Here is a 19,500-nt window from a genome sequence, read left to right as displayed (position 1 = left end):
TCAGCTAAACTGGGGATTAGAATTCAGATCTCTTTACTTCTAGCCTAGTGTTCTTAGTGGAAATGCAGTAGCTCAAAAGAAACATGAGATGCACAAATTTAGAGACATCTCCACCTAAATGTTCACATGGATTATTTGTGCTCGACCTGTGGTAGAGATCTCCAAGCTCAGACTGGTCTGATCAGCTAACGTTGGACACATTGTACCTTGACCCCAATATAGCGATGTTATTTTGGTCCTCTTCGAAAACAAAGGTCAACAACCGACCAGTAGGGAAAATGGTCTCATACTTTGGAAGTGGAGACATTAAGATACACAATACAGATCTACGATACAATACAAAGTTATAGTAACACACCAAGAATACACAGTTTCACTGGTGTGGGAATTCCCTTTACCGATGTAAATGTAGTCTGTAGCTGAGCAGGTAAGCCTCAGCAGAGAGGCTGAGCACTCACACAGCCCCTAAGGGTCAGAGTGGGGACTTAAACCCAGGTCTTTGGGACTCCAAGTCTGGAACTCTATCAACTATGCCATATTGCCTCAAACATTTTAAGGTTGCCACATCAAATAACTGACTTTCCTTAGGCCAACCAAATACCTTTAAGTTCAATTTGCTGCCACTTATCTCTGGGAAGAGAAGAGCTGATGAGACAACTGGTTTATAGGGCAAGCTATTCGGCTGACATTGCTGCTTGAGGACAGCTGCTTACATGGCTCTGAGAAAGGTGTAGCTCAGTGGTCTGAGGCAGAATCATTCTCCTTCCAGCTCACAGCGTCTGCCCCAGCCCATCTCCCCCTCTTTTTAAGTGAAGAGTTCAGGATGGAAAAGTGCTTAGTGCAGTGATTTCTATACTTAATGTGCCACATAAACATTTCACTAATTAGCAATCACACAGAAAATGGTCCTTTAATTCTCAAGTTCACTGCCTTGCCCTATTTTTCTGCCCTCCATCTATGCCAAGCATTCTGTTAACGAGCTCGTCTCTGAAAGAGCATTTCAACTGGATTCCCAAAGTCAAAGGAGAAAAAAAAAGACAATGAGAATGAATAAGGCACTTACCCTGCTTTCATTAAAATACTTTTCCTTTAAGGCTAGACTTTTCCAAAAGAGAAGAACGTGGTCATTTTCTGTTATGATTTTTAAGGCATCTGGTGCGGATAATGACACTGAAAATTGAAGAGATGAGGCTCTCCATTAGTGGATATGTACAGGATCTGGGTACCTTTTAGACTATGGGTCTTAGCTGGCTGGTCATTGTACCTCTACCTGAGAAGGACCAAAGGAACAGGGGCATGGAAAGATACCACACTAATGACCAGCACTCAGCTCTTGGTTCTTGATTTTGCTCTGGGTGATCATCCCTCCCCTAGGAGAGCTGGCAACACAGAAAGGAGGAAGTATCTGCTGAATTGGGAGGGACCTGGAGAAGGAACTGCTCCTGATACCTGTGTTCATCCATCTTTCCTGTTGCTCACATTCCCCAAACACACTTGAAGCCCTTTACTCACAGATATCCCTCCTTGCAGCCCAAGAAAACCCTCTCCTGCCTCTGATCCTGGTTCCTGAATCTCATTCTAGGACCTTTTCTCCATATTCCAAATTTCTACTGCAGCACACACACCTCTGCAATTCATTCATTTAGCCCCAACTGCATGCAGAGAATTGTGTTAAGTTTGGGAAGAAAGAGTGGGCCTGGGAAGTGAGGAGAAACACAGAGTAGAGAAAATAAGGTCCCTGCCTTCCTAGAGCTTATAACAAGCATTTAACACAGTTACAAAAAAAATCACACTACAAAAAAATACAGATTAAATCCAGCAGAAAGGTGAGGTCCTATAGAGGAAAGACTCCACTACAGGGGTAGGGAAGGACATTGCATGCACAGCATACAGCATGGATAGAAACAAGGAAATAAAAAAATACAGAACATGCACAAGGGATAGGAGATTGTTCAGTCCAGTTAAGCTGAGGAGCATTTAGAGAACAGCAGTGTAAAGATAAGGCTGGAAAGGTAGGACAGTTGCAAACTGTGGAGGGCTTTGGATGCCAGATTAAGCAGATCAAACTTGATTTGGTGGACAGAATTTGATAGACTTTGAGCAGAAGAGTGAATGACACGAAGAGATATTCATACAGAATCAACCAACCAACAAGAATTTATTAAGTACTTACTTTATATTAGGCACTGGGCTAAGCAAGCCATGACAAAACTGAAACAATGCTGCCCTCGAGGAGCTAACGTTGTAACTAGGGAGAGGACATATATAAGTACATACATGACATACACATATACATATATGTTAAATGTGTGATAGATTATCTAGATATACATGTAATATAAGATGTATGTATGTGCATACATACATACATACATGTTATATGAAATATATATTCACTATTTAGAGACATACATATATGTGTATATATAATATATATATATATGTAAAATTATAATCCAGTATATGTGTATGTATGTGTATACACATACATATACACCCAAAAAAAAGGTAGTTTTAGGAGAGAGTATACTAGCAACCAGGAGGATAACAGCTAGCATTTCTATAACATGATCAATCTCAGTTGATCCTCATGAGATAGGGGGTATTATCATTTTACAGATGAGGAAACTGAGGCAGATAGCAGGTAAGTGACTTGGCTAGGGTCACACTTTAGTTGAGAATCTGAAACAGGATATGAATTCAGTTCTTCTGACTCCAACTCCGGGACTCTATGCATTATGCCTAGGTTACCTAGCTGTCTTGTCGGTAAAGGTTTTCACATAAAAGGTGACCCTTGGGCAGATCCTCAAAGCTAAAAAGCGGGAATGAGGAAGGATTGTATTCTAGGCATGAGGGATAGCCAGTTCAAGGTAATGGAGATGGGAAATAAGAGTGTCATGGGAAGAAATTCAACTAGTCCAAGAACAGAAGGAAGTAAGAAGACTGGAAAGGTAGAAGGGACCAGGTTGTAAAGAGATTTCTATGTCCAACAGATGCATTTACATTTTGTCTTAGGGTCACTGGGAGTCACTGCAGTTTGCTAAGAGAGAGAGGATGGCATGATCAAATCTGAGACAAGTCTTTAGGAAAATCATTTTGGTGGCTGTGTGGAGTACAGATTGGAATGGGAAGAGGCTTGAGGCAGGAAGTACAATTAGAAGGCCGTTGCAAGAGTCCTGCCAAGAGGTGATGATGGTAGCTGTATGAGCAGGAAGGTGAAGACATATGCAAGAGATAATGCAGGAACAGAAATGATAAGATTTAACAACTGACTGAATATGTGAGATGAATAAGGAGTCAAGGATGATACGTAGATTAATTTGGCAGTAGTATATAACATGGATTGGAAGGAGGTGAGGGGAGAGACAAGAAGACCTGCAAGGGTACAAATCGGTGGCTAACAATGAAAACCTGGAAGAGTTCCACTGATGGGGAAAACCATTCAACCTTAATCTCTGCAGTATACTCACAGCGGAATCATCACACCCCCCCATACCCACCACTCCACAAGTCAGGGAGACAGGTGGGAACAGGCACGAAAGAGCTGACTATATCTCCCATGGAACTGTGGACAAATTATAATTCTGGTGCCCTTTCAGCAATATTGTGAAACGTTTGCAAAAGGGGAGCGCTCCTATCTTCACGACCCTTGAGGACTCCCACCATTTTAAAGCTTTGGGGAGCAGCAGAATGACAATGATTCAGTTGAGTTTAATGTACCTAATCCCTCCCCCTTCTCCAAAACTGTGCTCTTCCCTTTTCCAACTTGCTATTACACTCATTTCCCTGTGGGACAAAGCTGGACAGAGAAGTCACAGATTTGGTAGACTCAGGCTTTAAAAGACTTCATGCCCAAGCAGCTGCTTTGTGTTAACTCTGGAGCTATCTTTCAAATCTAGTTGGCATCCAGATAATGCAGAACCCCCTCTTGCTTACCTGTATTAATTTTCACAGTAGCTTCTTTGCTCATGTTTCCAAGTTGCACAATGACATGGTATTTTCCACCAGGTTCCAATTTGGTAATCGGGTATTCCACCGTGCTATTCCGGGATTTCACTTTGTAATTCCTGTCAGTCTTTCGGATTAAATCTCTAACTGCCACAGCATATAACTGGAGGGGTAGAGAACCACATTGATGCATATCAGCTATTTTGCAATGTTCTTTGTCCTTTCTGGATGTATGACAGATGATGTAACATGGGTATATTTAGCCATGGTGACCCCAGGCAACAGCATTCTGAACTACAGTACCCAGCTGCATCCTCTGAGGACCCATGGGGCCCAAGTAGGTCTCAACCTCATTACGAGAATTTATTAGTAGAACTTTGCCTGAAACCATCAAATATATACCAAGACCCTACTCATGACTCCAGGGGAGATGGCATTTATCAAGACACCAGCAGAACGGAACAGGGAAGAAAAACATGAACTCAGGATTTAGTTCCCCTTGAAACAATAATAGCCAGAGAGTGTGGCTAGGGAGGAAAAAGAGGAAAATTACCCAGTTTTGGGGATCTGTACATTTGGTTGAGGCTCAATGCCAGATCTAAGTAAATAACAATTTATACTTCCAATCTGACTGATGTTACATATGTGACATGGAGGCAAAGAAAGAATGAAAGGAAAGAACAATATTCATAATGGAAACACAAATCAGGAAGGAGGGAAGGTCAGCATGCACTGGTATCATCCCTTCAATAAATCACCCAAGGAGAAGCCCATTTAAAAAGCAACCAGTTCCAGACAGTGAAAGAGGACCCTTCCTCTAATTAGGGGAAGAAGAAGGCACAGAAGCTACATTTAGCTCCCTAGAAACTGATTCAATACTTTAGTTATCAGTGGTTCTGTTCTTAGTGAGTTAAAGGTCTGGTTCAGTCGTTCACTCGTGTCTGACTCCTTGTGATCCCACGGATCATAGCACACCAGGCTCTTCTGTCTTCTACTATCTCCCAAAAAATGTGAGGCAGAGGCAAATACATAAGGGGTCTTGACAGGAGAACAAGGAAACTCACTCGTCTGCACGGCCCTGATAAGGACCCTGCTTTTGGTCAGGCAGCTAGAACGAAAAGCACAACCAAATAAGAAACCACAGCACTTGGGCCAATGGACAACTGGTGCTGACAGAGAACAGTTTTGGGGGCTAAGACTCAGATAGGAATCAGACGCCTTGTTGCATGTATGTCCTATCCCGAAGTGGTTCCTCTCAGAGAAGCACCTCAACCTCGCACTGGTTTAGCTTGGGCTGTAGAGAGAAGGGATATACTATTGAGCTGTCAACCACAAAGTCTTCGTCCAGATATCCTTTCCTCCTCAATGATGCTGTTGAGCTACTGTATCCCTAGCCACTCTAGACACCCCTGAGGCCACAAGGCTGGGGGCAGATAGCTGGCCGGCTCACCATATCCTGGTCGGGAGAGTCATATGGCGATTCCCATTTGATGACAGCCGAGGTCTTGCCAACGTCCACTGCATGAAGGTGTCGAGGAGGGAGCCTGTTGTCTGGGATCATCTTCACCACAATGTAGTCAGAAGGCGGGCCTTGGTATGGGGCTATCACCCGAACCTGGAGCCAAACACACCCACCCCAAACATGACATGATTACAAATGTTGCTATTCCAGGCCCTCTGATGAGATTGGTGAGTTTCACAGAAAATGGCTCAGGGAAGCTCAATATCCCAGAGAGAGCAGCAAAGGCTGTCTCCCCATTATCCAGATGGGCAAACTGAGGATAAGTAATTTGTCTGGAAGTCACAAAGCTGCACTGTGGAGAGAAGCATCCAGGTCTCCAACTCCTCTTGGTCAGCAGCTAATTAATTCAGCCACTTAGATGCGCTTTAAAAGAAGGAAGTTGTGGGGCTAAGAGAAACATACCAGAAATAAGTACTGTTCATCTCTGTTGACAATGACTGTGGCATTGTGGAATGAGGTAGTCAGGTTCTTTGGGTTTCGGTAGAGGTCAAGAAAGGATGTGGCGTAGAAAACCCCATACACCTGGTAGAAGCCAGAGAACAAGACAGATGATTACTTCCTCATGCTAAAAGAAGCAGTCTCCTTTTCCTCACATACTGTGTTTAGAAATTTGGAAACCAAATGACCCAGAAGGAGCCCATTAACCCCTAATAAGATTGCCATGTAGTCTTTTAAAAATAATATTTTAATTTTCCCCAAATTACATGTAAAACAATTTTTAACATTCATTTCTTTTTTTAAAATGAGTTACAAATTCTATCCTTCTGTCCCCTCCCCTCTCTCTGAGATGGTAAGCAATCCGATATAGACCATACATGTGCAACCAGGTAAAACATATTCCCATATTAGTCATTTTGTGGAAGGAAGGGAGGGAGGAAGAAAGGCAGGAAGGCAGGAAGGAAAGAGGGTAAAAATAGCATGCATCAGTCTGTATGAAGACACCATCAGTTCTTTCTCTGGAGGCAGATAACATTTTTCATCATGAGTTCTTTGGGATTGTCTTGGATCATTTTATTGTCGAGAATAGCCAAGTCATTCACAGGTGCTCATCATATAATAGGCTGTTACTATGTACAATGTTCTCCTGGTTCTGCTCATTTCACGGTTATCAGTTCATGTAAGTCTTTCCAGGTTTTTCTAACATATAGTCATAAAGCATTTTTTCATTCACTCACTCTCATCTCCCAGAGGAGGCAAGAGAGGGAAAGGAATTAATTACTTTTCCCATTTTACTGCAGAGGCACACAGAGAGAACAGGGAACTTGTACCAGCTCCCACAGCCCTGATATGGATCTTAGAACTCAGCACTTCTGGTTCCTGGCCCTGTTGTTTCCTGCCAAGTGGTGAGTTGGAGGTCCTTCCAATATGACAAGGTGAATATTAGCAAATAATTTTCTTCAAAGGTATATACGGAAAGAAGGCACAGAGACCATTCTAGCTTTCCCTACCATCGAGAAAAGTGCTCTCTACCTCACTGCAGTACTCAGTATTGTTGTCAGATTCCAGAAAACACCCACAGCACAAGGTAAAATCCTAAGAATAAAGTTCTCCAACGTTCTAGCACATAGGACCTAATGTGACACCACTGTGAGGAAGCTTTTCACTTATGTTCACGGGGTTGGAGCCCAGGCCATGGTATGGCAAGGCTTCCTGGGAAAGAGTAAAAACTTATCACTTGCTGGGAGAGAGAAGGCAATGCTACTCCAAAGGTCATATACCAAGTAATCTAAAGGAAAACCTAGCTTCTTAAATGGTTTCAGGGAAGGTAAAACAGTAGTAGTTTGAACCCTCCCAATTCTGCCCACTGACCTGAACCTAGTCAGTATTTGTGAAGGTTCTCCTACTGACTCACCACGTTCCTTGGCCCAGTCCAGGTGCACTCTACCGAGGTCTGATTGACGGCTTTGGCTTTGAGGCTAGGAGAGGGTGGACGAGTGCCTCTGGTCATCACGTGCTCAAAAGCCAGAGGACTGTCACCCAGGTCTGTCTTTGCCCAGGCAGAAATCTCATAGGAGGTATGGGCAGTTAGATTGTTCACTAGGGAGAAGCCAAGAGGCAGACAAAGAAAATTAGATTATAGTTTGTATCTTGATATGCAGACTCACTACCACAGTTATAGTGTTTTCTCACATACTGTGAGATTTTCACCAAGTTATCCATTCAACATCATCTCTGACAACACCTGATTCTTTACAGTAGTATTAAGATACTCCTCAGAAGCAACATGATAGAGAGGCCAGAGGACCTCAGAATCAGGAAGACTTAAGTTCAAATCCTACTTCTGATATTTATTAGCTGAGTGACCCTGGGTAAGTCCATTAACCTCTTTGTGTTTCAGGCAATTCCACGGGACCCAACTACCAAGCAAAACCCTAATACGTGGGTTTGATCAACACCCTTACAGGTAGTGTTCACATTAAAGAGATCATATACTCCTTGAAGTAACAATGGAGGAACAGTCTAGGGTAGGCTTTTTCCTTGGCCTCTTATTTTGTCCCCCTTCTTTTTAACTTAGACTTGGTAGAGGAAGACAAGACCCATGCTCAAATGATAACAGTGGAGTCTGCTTCATTTGTTCACATACTAAACCAGCATTTATTAAGTGCCCATGTGCAAAATGTTGTGCTAGGCTTCGGGGAGGTATAATAATAACAATAATGAAGCCATAGTCTCTGCCATCAAGAAGAGTGAAGTAAGATTAATCACACCTTTTCAGATTCTTATTTCCCTAGACATTTAGTATTATCACAGTTATCTTTCCCCAGCTGATAAATGGTCAAAGGATAAGAACAGACAGTTCTCAGGAAGAAATCCAAGCTAACAAAGCTAACAACAGCTACATGAAAAAAATACTCCAAATCACTAATAATTGGTGAAATGAAAATTAAAGCAACTCTGAAGTTCTCCCTCATGCACCCATTACACATTGGCAAGTATGATAAAAAAGAAAAATGACTAATGTTTGAGGGGCTGTGGAAAAATGGGCATATAAATTTACTGTTGGAAGATCTGTGATTTGGTACCGGCATTCTGAAAAGCAATTTGGAACTAAACCCAAAGAGTCAAGAAACTGCATGCTCTTTGATCCAGTAATTCTACTACTGGGTCTATTCCTTAAAGAGATAAAAAAAAATAGGAAAAGGACCCATATACACAAAAAAATACACTGCAACTCCTTTTGTAACATGGCAAAAAATTGGAAATTAAAAGGGGTGCCTATCAATCGGGAAATGGCTGAACAAATCACGATATATCAACATAATAGAATATTATCATACTATAAGACATGATGAAAGGGTTCAGAAGAACTTGGGAGGACTTTATGAACTGATGCAGAGTGAAATGGGTAGAACCAAACAATTTATATAGTAACAACACTGCAAAGACAAATAACTTTGAAGGACTTGAGAACTCTGTTCAGTACAATGATCAATCACTCACAATTAGAGAGGATGGATGATGTTACTTCCTGACACAGAGGTGATGGACTCAAGATGAAGAATGAGCTATATATAGTTTTGGACATGGTAAATATGGAAATGTTTCCTTGACTATGAATATTTGTTATAATAACTTTTTTTCTTTTTTAAATGGGGGGAGGTTAGGAGAGAAAATAAATTTTTGTTAATTAAAAAAAAAGAACCACAAGAACTTAGAATTAAAAGTAATCCTAGATATCATCTAATCTAGCCCCATACCAAATCCTACCATCTATCTAAAATATCCCTAGGAAATGGTTAGCCAGCCTCTACCTGAAGACATCCCATGATTGGAGCTCAGTACCTCCCTGAGTTAGCCCATTATAATTTCAGCTGAAATTATTAGAGATTTTCTTCTAAGGCCAAGCAAAACAAATCTAATCCTTTTTTCAAACAAGTTTTTCTAAAACTTGAAGATAAGTATCATCTGTCCTCCAACTCTTTTCTAGGGTGAACATCCCTAATTATTTTAGCCAATCCTCTTTAGGAATGGTTACCAGCTTCCTCACCATTTTAGCCTCCCTTCTAGGGACATGAGCTTGTTAATCTCTTGGCTAAAAAATGTGGTGCTGAACACAATAGTAGAGACATGGTCTGACCAGGGAAGACTAAAATACACTATAATGGGATTATCAGTTCCCTCATTCTGAATACTCTGGGTCTATTCAGCCTAAAATCGAATTATCAGTATCATCCTAGGATCTGGGGCAGGAGCTGTGGATAAAGAGATGAACGGGGCCTAGGGAAAAGAGGAGAAAGTAGGACCATGAATTCTGGGAACACTGAAGTGACCTGAATGTCCCAATTCCCAATGGTAGGAAAGATGTTTACAGGGATTGGCTTTTTACTTCCCTCTTCCTAATCTTGCTAGGCCTGGAATGGAAGTAAGAGTAGGAACAGAGTGGTAGAAAGGGGACCAAACAGCCCCACTAGCATCTTGTTAAAATAGGAGAGGAAACAGGGGGCTAAAATCCTTAGAAGAAGAATCTAAGAAAGAAAGGCAACTCCAACTGTCGCCATTCTGACTGGCCATTAAAATGGCCAGGCTGGAAAACTGTAGAGGGATTGGGAAAGGGCTATCTCTTGGAAACAAGGGCAGAGTGACCCAGAGCAAAGCACTGTTCAGAGCAGAAGTGACTTCCATACTGTTGGAGGCTTACTACTTATTTGGGGTCCTTTGGACTGGATGACCTTTAAGGTCTTATCTAATCCTAAGATTCTATGTTTCTAAATGACAGCTGCCAACTAGACACTGAGGGAAGAGTCAGAAAACACACACACACAGACACCATAAAAATCAGACACATAACCACATTACTTTACAGTAAAGGAATAGTTAAAAAAAATTTTAATAGCTTTGGCACTTGGCTTCCATAATTTGGGAAATCCATTTATGAGACTACATCCTTAGCTAACAATGCAAGATAAGTGAGGGATTACTTTGGAGAGCTGTGAAAGAAAGGGGCTACCCATGTCAGTCTTTCACATTCCAAAGGCGGCCTCCCTCATAGAAAGTGCTATCTTAGGCAAAAGGGAAAGCTTAGCTATGATCTGGTAGCCTCTACTTAGTGCATTTTCATATCAAAAGCTTCATATTTTCAGGATTGAGTGAGAGCACCAATAAAGATTTTTTTTTTCTTCAGAGATAAAGAGTTATGCCACTTTGGCTGGTCAATATGATATACCAAACCTGGAATCTAAGTATCAATTTCAGAGAAAGAAGCTTATAGGTAATAGTTTTCCTTCAGTCTCCAATCTTCTAACAGAAACAGAATCTCAGGTCTATAAGAGACTCTGAGAGGTCATCTGGTCCACGACTCTGCCTTCAAAGGAGATAATATTTGTAATGTGCCTAGCACAACACATGGCACATAGCAGACCTGAATTACTCAATCCATCTATACTTCCTTCCTTCCTTCCTTCCTCCCTAGCGAAAGGCATTCACTAACTAGTTCCAACACTGAAAAACCTGCCTTGCTTGGAAATAAATACCTCATCTAACCTTGATTCCACCTGCTACGTCCACTAGCTGCCACATTTTACCTTTGTATGATGTTATCTCTCCATGTAGGAATAAAGTTCTTGTCTCTTGTCTATGAGTGTCGAAGGCCCAGAAGACGTTCACCACGTAGCCATTGACCTGACAAACACCAAGAGACAAGAGTTATCATGGAGGCCATTTCGGGCTTCTTGATGGTAGGTACTGTGATTTTCTTCAATACTGGAGAGATTCAAATCAGCATGACCGAAACCAAACCAAACCAAGACTCATCTACTGCTTCCATTTTAATGAAATTTCATGCTAATTAATTCATCAATCGATGTTTATTAAACACCTACTCTGTGCCAGGTAATGAAGACAGAAAGACAAAAAGAGAACATACAAGTATATTGGCACATTTAGGTATATTCAGAATAAATACAAGGCATTTTTTTTTTAATTTTGGAATGGAGAGGAAGCCCTAACAACTGGGAGGATCAGGAAAGGCCTTCTGATAATGTGGAAGGTGAGACCTGAGCCAAGCTTGAAAGATGCTAGGGATGCTTAAGAAGTAGAGGTGAGGAAGGAGTGAATTCCAGACTAATGGGGTTAGGTGGGGGGAGAGGGACAGCTAGCACCAAGGCATGTTACGCTATAAAGGGGCACTTCATTGTGAAGAAAACAAGCAAACGGCACTAGGGTTTTTTTTTGTGTGTGCTTGTTTGGTTTTTTTAGGGCGGTAGGTGCTTTTGGTCTATGAAGTCTGGCCTGTGTTCCCATGTGGTCTGCAAACTTTTGTTCCTGTCATCCCTCCTGGGGCAGAGATGGACATAAAGGATGTGAAACAAAAATGAAAACCTGGGGTACCACCCCACCAGCCCCAAACCGCAGAGGCTTTGTTACAGAAATAAGAGTGAAAGGGCATGTAACCATCTAATATACTCCCTTGATTTTACAGGTGAGGAAACTGAGGCCCAGAAGAGGGAAGTCACTTCCTCAAGAACACACACACCAAGGCAAAGTCAGGGCTGAGACTAGAATCTAAGTCTCTGTAGTTCTAACAGTCAATATATTCCAAATAGTTAAGAGCTAGAATTACAATAGATTGCCTTAAGCCTCTCCATCACTGGAGGGTCCTGCCTCTACTCTGAGGGCAGCCCCCCCCCCTTTATTCATTCTTATTGGTTCACGTTCAGTGAGGAGCAGAAGAGCCCATTCTGACCTTCTAAAGGACATTCAAAGGTATGTCTCTGGTTACTCCTTGAGGTCTATATGGAAAGTGGGAACTAGGGCATGGAAGAGTCTGTGGGGCTGAGGTGGGGGGTAGAAAGTGAGGAGGGGAGAAGGGAAAATACATGGAATCTGTTTTTCCCTGGGAAAGTATCAGAACCTCTCCCCACAAAGGCTCTTCTTCCAGTGTGAGAAACACTGCATTAGCTCGTAGCACCAGGAAATCCAATAAAGCTGAAAATTACAGGGCACACACTCTCTGTTAACACCAAGCCTTTATTTGCACTGTAGCTGTGAACCATTTAATTACATGGTTTAAAAAAAAAAAAAGAAAGCACCAGGCTGAGGCAGGATAATTATACATGAAGATCCAAGTAATTCTTTTGCTTTGGGGTGAGGAATGTTGGGGGGAGGAGGGGGAGAGCTGGGAGAGGTGAAAAGAAGGAAGCCAACCTGGTTAGGATATTACTACATCACCAGAATCCTTCATTTCTCTTGATCCAACTGAAACTGTGACATATTGGTTCTCACGTTGGGTGAAGTCTATCACTCAAGCCACCTGAGTCAGCTCCTTGGGAATGAGCTGTCTCCCTGCTTTCCACCTGCCCCACTCACTACCAACCGCTGAGTACGAATTTCAGTATTACCTTAAAGTTGCTATCCATTACTAGGGTGAGACTGAGAGAATTTTCACTGTAGCTCTCAATGTGGATAGTTGGTGGTGGGATCACTGAAAACAGAAAAGAATTCAAAATGAGAATCCCAAGGAAGGAAAATGAGACAGCCAGCAACTTTGATGAACCTTACTCATTTCCTCTTCTATGGACAAAGTGATCTTTCAGTCTGGGCATGCAGGGGATTTCCTTTGCCTGATTTTGCCCACCTGTCACATCTCACTCAGGTTCAGTCACCTAAGCCACCCTGGGAATTAGTCTGCACTACATGCCATTCTTTTCTTCTTTTTAAAGAGGCGTTTTCCTAACAATAATTACCACAGCCCAGTTTCCAAAGGCTCTGCAATCACGGTGGGTGTCCTCCCGCTAGCGAAACCCCAATTTCTATTATACCAATTCACATTTATTTAACACTTCACATTTCTAAAACAGTTTTACATCCCTTTAGGAGGCTGTATGCTAAGGTGGTTGTTTGGTTTCAGTCATGTCTGACTCTCTACGACCCCATTGGGAGTTTTCTTGACAAAGATACTAGAGTGCTTTGCCATTTCCTTCTCCAGTTCATTTTACAGATGAGGAAACTGAGGCAAACAGGGTGAAGTGACTTGGCCAGGGTCACACAGCTAGTAAGTGTCTGAAGCCAGATTTAAACTCAGGTCTTCTTGACTCCAGGGCCGGTACTCTATCCACTATGCCACCCAGCTGTCCTTTGAATGCTAAGATAGAAAACTACTTCTCTCTAAAGAGATTCAAATCCCATCTCTGATCTTTACTATGTGTATGGTTTATAGGTAAATAACAACTCTGTGGGCCTCAGTTTCCTCCTCATCTGTAAAATGAGTGGGTTTGCCTAGATGGCCTCTGATCTATGATGCTTAGGTCATTTGTTCCTTACAAAAATATTATATGGCAGGTGGTGCACATATTACCCCCATGAGGATGAGATTTATTTAGATGAGGAACTTTAGGCTCAGGGACTTGCCCAAGGTCTCACAGCTAGTGATGGGGCTGGAACCTAAAAATTTTCTGACACTGGGGTCCAGTGCTTTTTAAGCTATCCCACAATGACACTCCCATTCTATAACATAGCAGATTCTGAACCGCTATACAATCTGACATCTGGAAGTATCTGAGTATAAATCTCATACCAAAGCTAAGAGCCAAGGCGGATGAGAACAGGAAAAATGATGGATAGCTCTCCACTTGAATGTACAGAGAGCACACTTATCATCATCAACACATGTCTGTAAGAAAGGGGATATCCTCTCAGGTCCCCTTCAACATGGAGACTATTTGATCTGCAACATCTTCACCATATTTTCACAAGAAAAAATTCCTTTAAGAGACATCAACAATTGGTCATCCACCTGTTCCTTGAAAAACATTTAGCGAGGGAGAACTCAGTACTTCTAGGGGCAGTAATCCCACTTTTGGATAACTCTTATTGCTAGAAAGCTTCCCCACCCTCCACCCTCACAATCAAACCTAAATCTGCTTCTATGCAGCTTCTACCTATTTGTCAAAATTTTGCCACAGGGTCAAGAGGAATAAGTCCAATCCTGTATCCACATGACAGACCTTCAGATACATAAAGACAGCTATTTTGCTCACTGCATTAAAGACTCTCAGTTCATTCCTCTTGTCCTTGTATGATATAAACTTGAGACCCCTGATGATCTTGGCTGCCCTCCTTTGCACACTTCTCCAGCTGATTAATGACCTTCCTGATAGAACCTGAGTTTACATTTCTGCTCTGCTACTTATTACACGAGACTTTGGGCAAGTCATTTATCCTATCTAGCCTTCAGGTTCTTTATTTGTAAGCAAAGGGATCTGATAAAATAAATCTCCAAGGTCCCTTCCAGCTAAATCAACCAATAAGTATTTATTAAGCAACATGTGCCATGCATGGTGATATGAGCCTGTAATTAGCTAAGATAGAAAAATGGGGTCTGGTAGGGCTCCAGGACAGTCTAGAATTAATCTATGTGGAAAAAAAGGTATCCATATTATAACTAAGAAAAGGACATGATTATCACTGACTAATGACTAAAAGTTCTTAGCCACAGTGAAGTCCATGGACCCCTTTTCAGAATAATGTTTTTAAATAACTGAAGGAAATGTTTCACTTCAGTCAGAGGTTGGTGAAAATAAAGATTCCCTTCTCCCCCATCGCAGTTCACAGACCCCCTACAATCTACTTGTGGATAGATCTGTCCATCCATGGATTATGAACACAGGATGGCTGATGCAGGCCAAGTTTACTTTTCCTATACCTGCTCCTAAGGACAGAAGATCATTCAAGATCAGTCACAGATAGATCTAGAGCTAAAAGAGACCTCAGAGGCTGTCTAAGCCCAAACTCATCATTTTATAAATGGAGAAACCAAGGCCCACGGAGGTTGAATGAGTCATCCGGTCACACTGGTAGTAACCATCACAGATGGAATTTGAACATAGTTCCTCTGACTGCACAGACAGTGCCCCTTCCATTGAAATACGATGCGGCCTAAAATACATGACATCTCCAAGGACCTGGATACGCCCAGAGCACAAGTCATATGAACACCACCGTCTTTTTTCAATATGTCCCTTTTTTGTTGTTTTGAAAGACTGGGTCTCCTTATTTCACCCAAGCTAGAATTTAGAAGCTTTTCACAAATCCAGTCCCTCTACTGATTGGCACAACAGCTCTGACTTGCTCCATTTCTGTGCTGACCTCACCTTTTTTTAGGCCATCTGGTGGTCCCCACTCCTGCAGGTTCACCACACTAATACCAAACTTAGTGTAGGTACCCCATCAGCATAGCTCACTACAGGTCAGAATTTCTGAGCTCAAGAAATCCATCAGCTTCAGCCTCCCCAATGGCTGGCTCAACACCATGTCACTTTTTAATGCAATATAAAGGTGTCTTCTGTACATGCTGTATATGGTTCATCTGTGTGTGTGCAGCTGGGCTTCAGCACCACCATATGAGATAAGTTTAATAAATAAATAAAAAGTTTAATTATAACAATGGCTTAGGATTTTAAAATGTGGGGCTGGTTATCCTTTATCTAAGAATTCTGCCCAACCCTTTATGGGTTCCCTAAATTTGTCTGCCTTATTAAAACCTATTTTTAATATCAATCAATGACTCTAGATTTTAGTAGGGGGCCAGGTGCCCCAAAGGCATAGCTAGAAACCTTTTTCTCACTGGCCTCAGGTTTCAAGGCAGATACCTCCAACCACAAGAGAATTTCTTCTCTGATTTCCAAAGCCACAGATCCAAAGGGGTTCTAAGGTGAAAATCAGGAACTCACTTAGAAAACTGTTTGCTAGAGAGAACTTTCATTTCAACCCTTATTTAGCTCACAGGACCATGGGCCAGTGACCTATGGTGTACATGGCACTGAACTAGGCCTAATGGTGACTTCTGGCTGTCAGCGCCGGACACAATCACCGCCAGCCCCAGCATTATCGGGATACCGTGACAAATTTTTTTGAGGGTGAATATTTATTTGTGAACTGTAAAACAGAGCAGCTAAAATACTCACCATTTCACAAACATATAAAATTTTAGGAGGAAGAGTAGTACAGTACTGGTCCTGGGTGGCTAAGCTGTAGCCTGACTAGAGATAAGGTGATATCTATCTATCTATCTATCTTTCTATCTGTCTGTCTGTCTATATAAGAGGTTACTGATAGGTCCCTGTGTATCTTTGGATTATATGAAATGTTCCATCAAAAAAAAAAAGAAAAAGAAAAAATTATCAGGAACTAGAGACATATTCAAACCATTACCCCAAAGAAAATATTTATAAATCATCATGAATAAGCCCAGGAAAAAGCCAGAGAGAAGATTCTAATCTGTTTCTTCATCTCCAGGCCCATTTCAAAAGGGTAACTACCTTTACCACATCTGTAGGCACTGAGATCATTTACCTTTCCCTTTTATGGTGGTGATAGATTTTGAATCGCTCCAGTTTCCTATTCCTCGACTGGTAACCGCAGCGACCTTTGAAAATTAAAGTGAGTTAGTATGAAATAAGAGCAATGCACCAGAAGTCAAGGATGCCCAGTGAGCCACAAGGTTAAGAAGTAACATAAGGGCGCCATTCCTCTGAGGACAAACAAATGAAATGGGGATAAAGAAGCAGTGCCCTGTCAGAGGCACTGAAGGGACTGTCAGAGCCATGAGAAAATGGAATCCCACTGATCGGTGCAACCTAAGGTCTTTCTAGAGAGTATTTATGGACAGCTACAGAAAAAAGGCCACAAAAAGACTCAGCGTTATGGAGTCATTGGTCTGTGCACACGGATGAACTCACATTATTAATACTTTGTGCAAATATGCCCTCTCTTCTTTAAGGTCATCAAAACACCCAAGTCTGTTTATAAATGTAATATGACACAGATGCCCCTCACCCAGTGGTGGAAGATGAGAAGGGGGAATAACATGGAATGCACATGAGTCTGGGAGCTAAAAAGATATTCTGGTTAAACTCTGGAAATACAAGTCAATGCAGTTTCCCAAGGTAAAACCTGCTTTTGACTTCTCAGTAGCCTTGTCACGTCTTCTGTTGGTACAAATCTGAAGGTTGGGAAAGCTGGACAATTTTCTAGCTTATTCTAAAGTGCTAAAATGGATGGGTTATTTTAATTGACATAGGGAAACCTAGGTTCAAATCCCATAACTCGGGTATTTATTACCTGGACAAGCCTAGGCAAGTCTCTTTACCCCTATGGGCTTCAGTTTCTTCACCTGCAAAATAAGGGAACTGGACTCAACAGCTTCTGTGGGCTCTTCTGGCTTTAGAGCTAGGATCCAGGTTTTTATGATTTTTTTCTGGAGGCTTATGTGTTCCCACAGAAGATACACATTCAAACTTTATTGGAAGAATTAAAAAGTATCCCAGTGCTTTTTGATTATAAAGCATTCTGGATCATCCATCCACCACAGTGACTTCCTTACAGCAGATAAATGAGAGGTGACTATCAAAACAGCCAAATCACTAAGATTGGGCCATGGAGTCTCCTCCTGCCACCATGGTGAAAACAAATGCTCCCCCTGGTCCTAATGATGCTCTGTGAGTGAGGAGAGATGACAGAATGCACCCTTGGCTGTGGTGAAAAGACCAGAGCACTTTGCCATCTAACTTGCCTTGTTATAGCTCTCCATTCTCCCAATGACTGTCATAACAGCAAGAGCTGGGCTCCATGTTATTCCTGATTGGGGATGGGGGTGGGGAGGCAGGAAAAGCCTACAACATTTACATTTTAGAGCCTAGGCTTTCTTAAGATTTTGAAAACACATCTTAAGGTTTCTCCAAAAGGAAAGTAAACCTCTGGGCAATAGGTTGGGCACTTTGTAGGTCACTAATGTGGCTACGATAAAGGCAACAGCAAGGTACTCAAAAAGTGGCAGTAACATTGATAGGTTCTGAAAATTTTAAAACAGGCATTAAAAATAAAAACAGCTGGCCTTTACACAGATAGCAGCTTGAGGCTTGCAAAACACACTACACACATCTTACTTGGTCCTCTAAACAGTGCTGTGAGGTAGGTGCTATTATTATCCCCATTTTACAGATGAAGCAACAGACCCCAAGAGTCCTAAATGTCAGAAGTGGGATGTGAAACCCATTTTCTCTAAGCCCAGTCTTCTTTCTACTATATCATGCCACCGCGTCATTTATCAACTCACTCTCAGGGTATATAAAGTGTTGACCAACAAATTTTTTATTTCGGTGTAGTTACTAGGTGCTCTCTGGGAGGCCCACATCTTGGTACCACTTCTACCATATTCCACCTAAGGTCAAGAGAGAAAGAAAAAAATAACATACAGTCAGGAAAAAAGATGCTCAGAGGTAAAAAGACTGGCTCATTCTAAACAGGTAGGTACAGGAGAAGAGGAGGAATGAAATAATCTCAGGAATTGGTAAGAGGGATTCCTGGTCATAAAGATTTTCCTTCTGCCCCAGCATGCCCAGAAGCCTACGGCACAGGACAGAGGAGTACCTAGCAGATACTCACAATGTATTCTCGGACAAGTCCATGGGTATTGGCAGGGGGTGCCCAGTAACCCACTATCACACCCTCAAATTCCTTGTGAAGCGATAATTGGAGATTGCGAGGAGCATCTGGAACTGGTAAAGAGATGGGTCTGCATTAAAACCAACTCGTACACTAGAGAGCTAGAGGGGATTTACTGGCCTAAGAGTCCACCTGATGCTGCCACTGTCCATAGAAAACTTAGCTGTTACAACAGTTATTCCCCTTCTTCTGTCCCAAATTCAAATTACTTTACTATGCCCCTACTTAGAATATGCTTTAGAATTAAAGGTCTTGGAGGGTGAAAGACCATATGCTTCTTAGAGATTTAGAGACAAAGTAGTCATCTGTACATTTATTTTAACAAGGCTGCCTTGCTCAGAACCTCTTAGAATTCCCCATTTGTAACTGCCTGCAAAGTCAACCCAGGAGCCACATGTGAAAGCCTATTTTCTTTCTCACCTTGTACCAAAAATAATCTGCAGCTTGACGTGTTACCTTATTTCTCTAGGCTTGATTCTAAATGACTTTTGGCTTGTTTCAAAATATCTAACCTATACTTGGAAAGTAAAGGTGTGCCCTCACTGGGAATATCTAAAGAAATATGCTGCAGACCCTCATGGCAATTCCAA

The 19,500-nt window shown here is 41.9% G+C and overlaps 1 protein-coding gene across 1 annotated transcript in view; it reads right to left on the bottom strand.

Moving 5' to 3' along the window:
* Positions 1–19,500, bottom strand: part of SORL1 (sortilin related receptor 1) — a 213,393-nt gene that overhangs the window by 8,341 nt on the left and 185,552 nt on the right. Inside the window, 10 exon segments of the mRNA XM_020984875.2 lie at positions 1,064–1,170; positions 3,937–4,111; positions 5,399–5,563; positions 5,873–5,992; positions 7,323–7,507; positions 10,993–11,089; positions 12,808–12,890; positions 16,760–16,832; positions 18,522–18,626; positions 18,851–18,963. Of these exon segments, the coding sequence (XP_020840534.1) occupies positions 1,064–1,170; positions 3,937–4,111; positions 5,399–5,563; positions 5,873–5,992; positions 7,323–7,507; positions 10,993–11,089; positions 12,808–12,890; positions 16,760–16,832; positions 18,522–18,626; positions 18,851–18,963 (1,223 nt within the window).

The sequence above is a fragment of the Phascolarctos cinereus genome, unplaced genomic scaffold, assembly GCF_003287225.1.
Source record: "Phascolarctos cinereus isolate Bilbo 61053 unplaced genomic scaffold, phaCin_HiC Scaffold_726;HRSCAF=1367, whole genome shotgun sequence".
In the NCBI taxonomy this organism is placed as follows: Eukaryota; Metazoa; Chordata; class Mammalia; order Diprotodontia; family Phascolarctidae; genus Phascolarctos; species Phascolarctos cinereus.
This window is presented reverse-complemented; position numbering and strand designations above follow the sequence as displayed.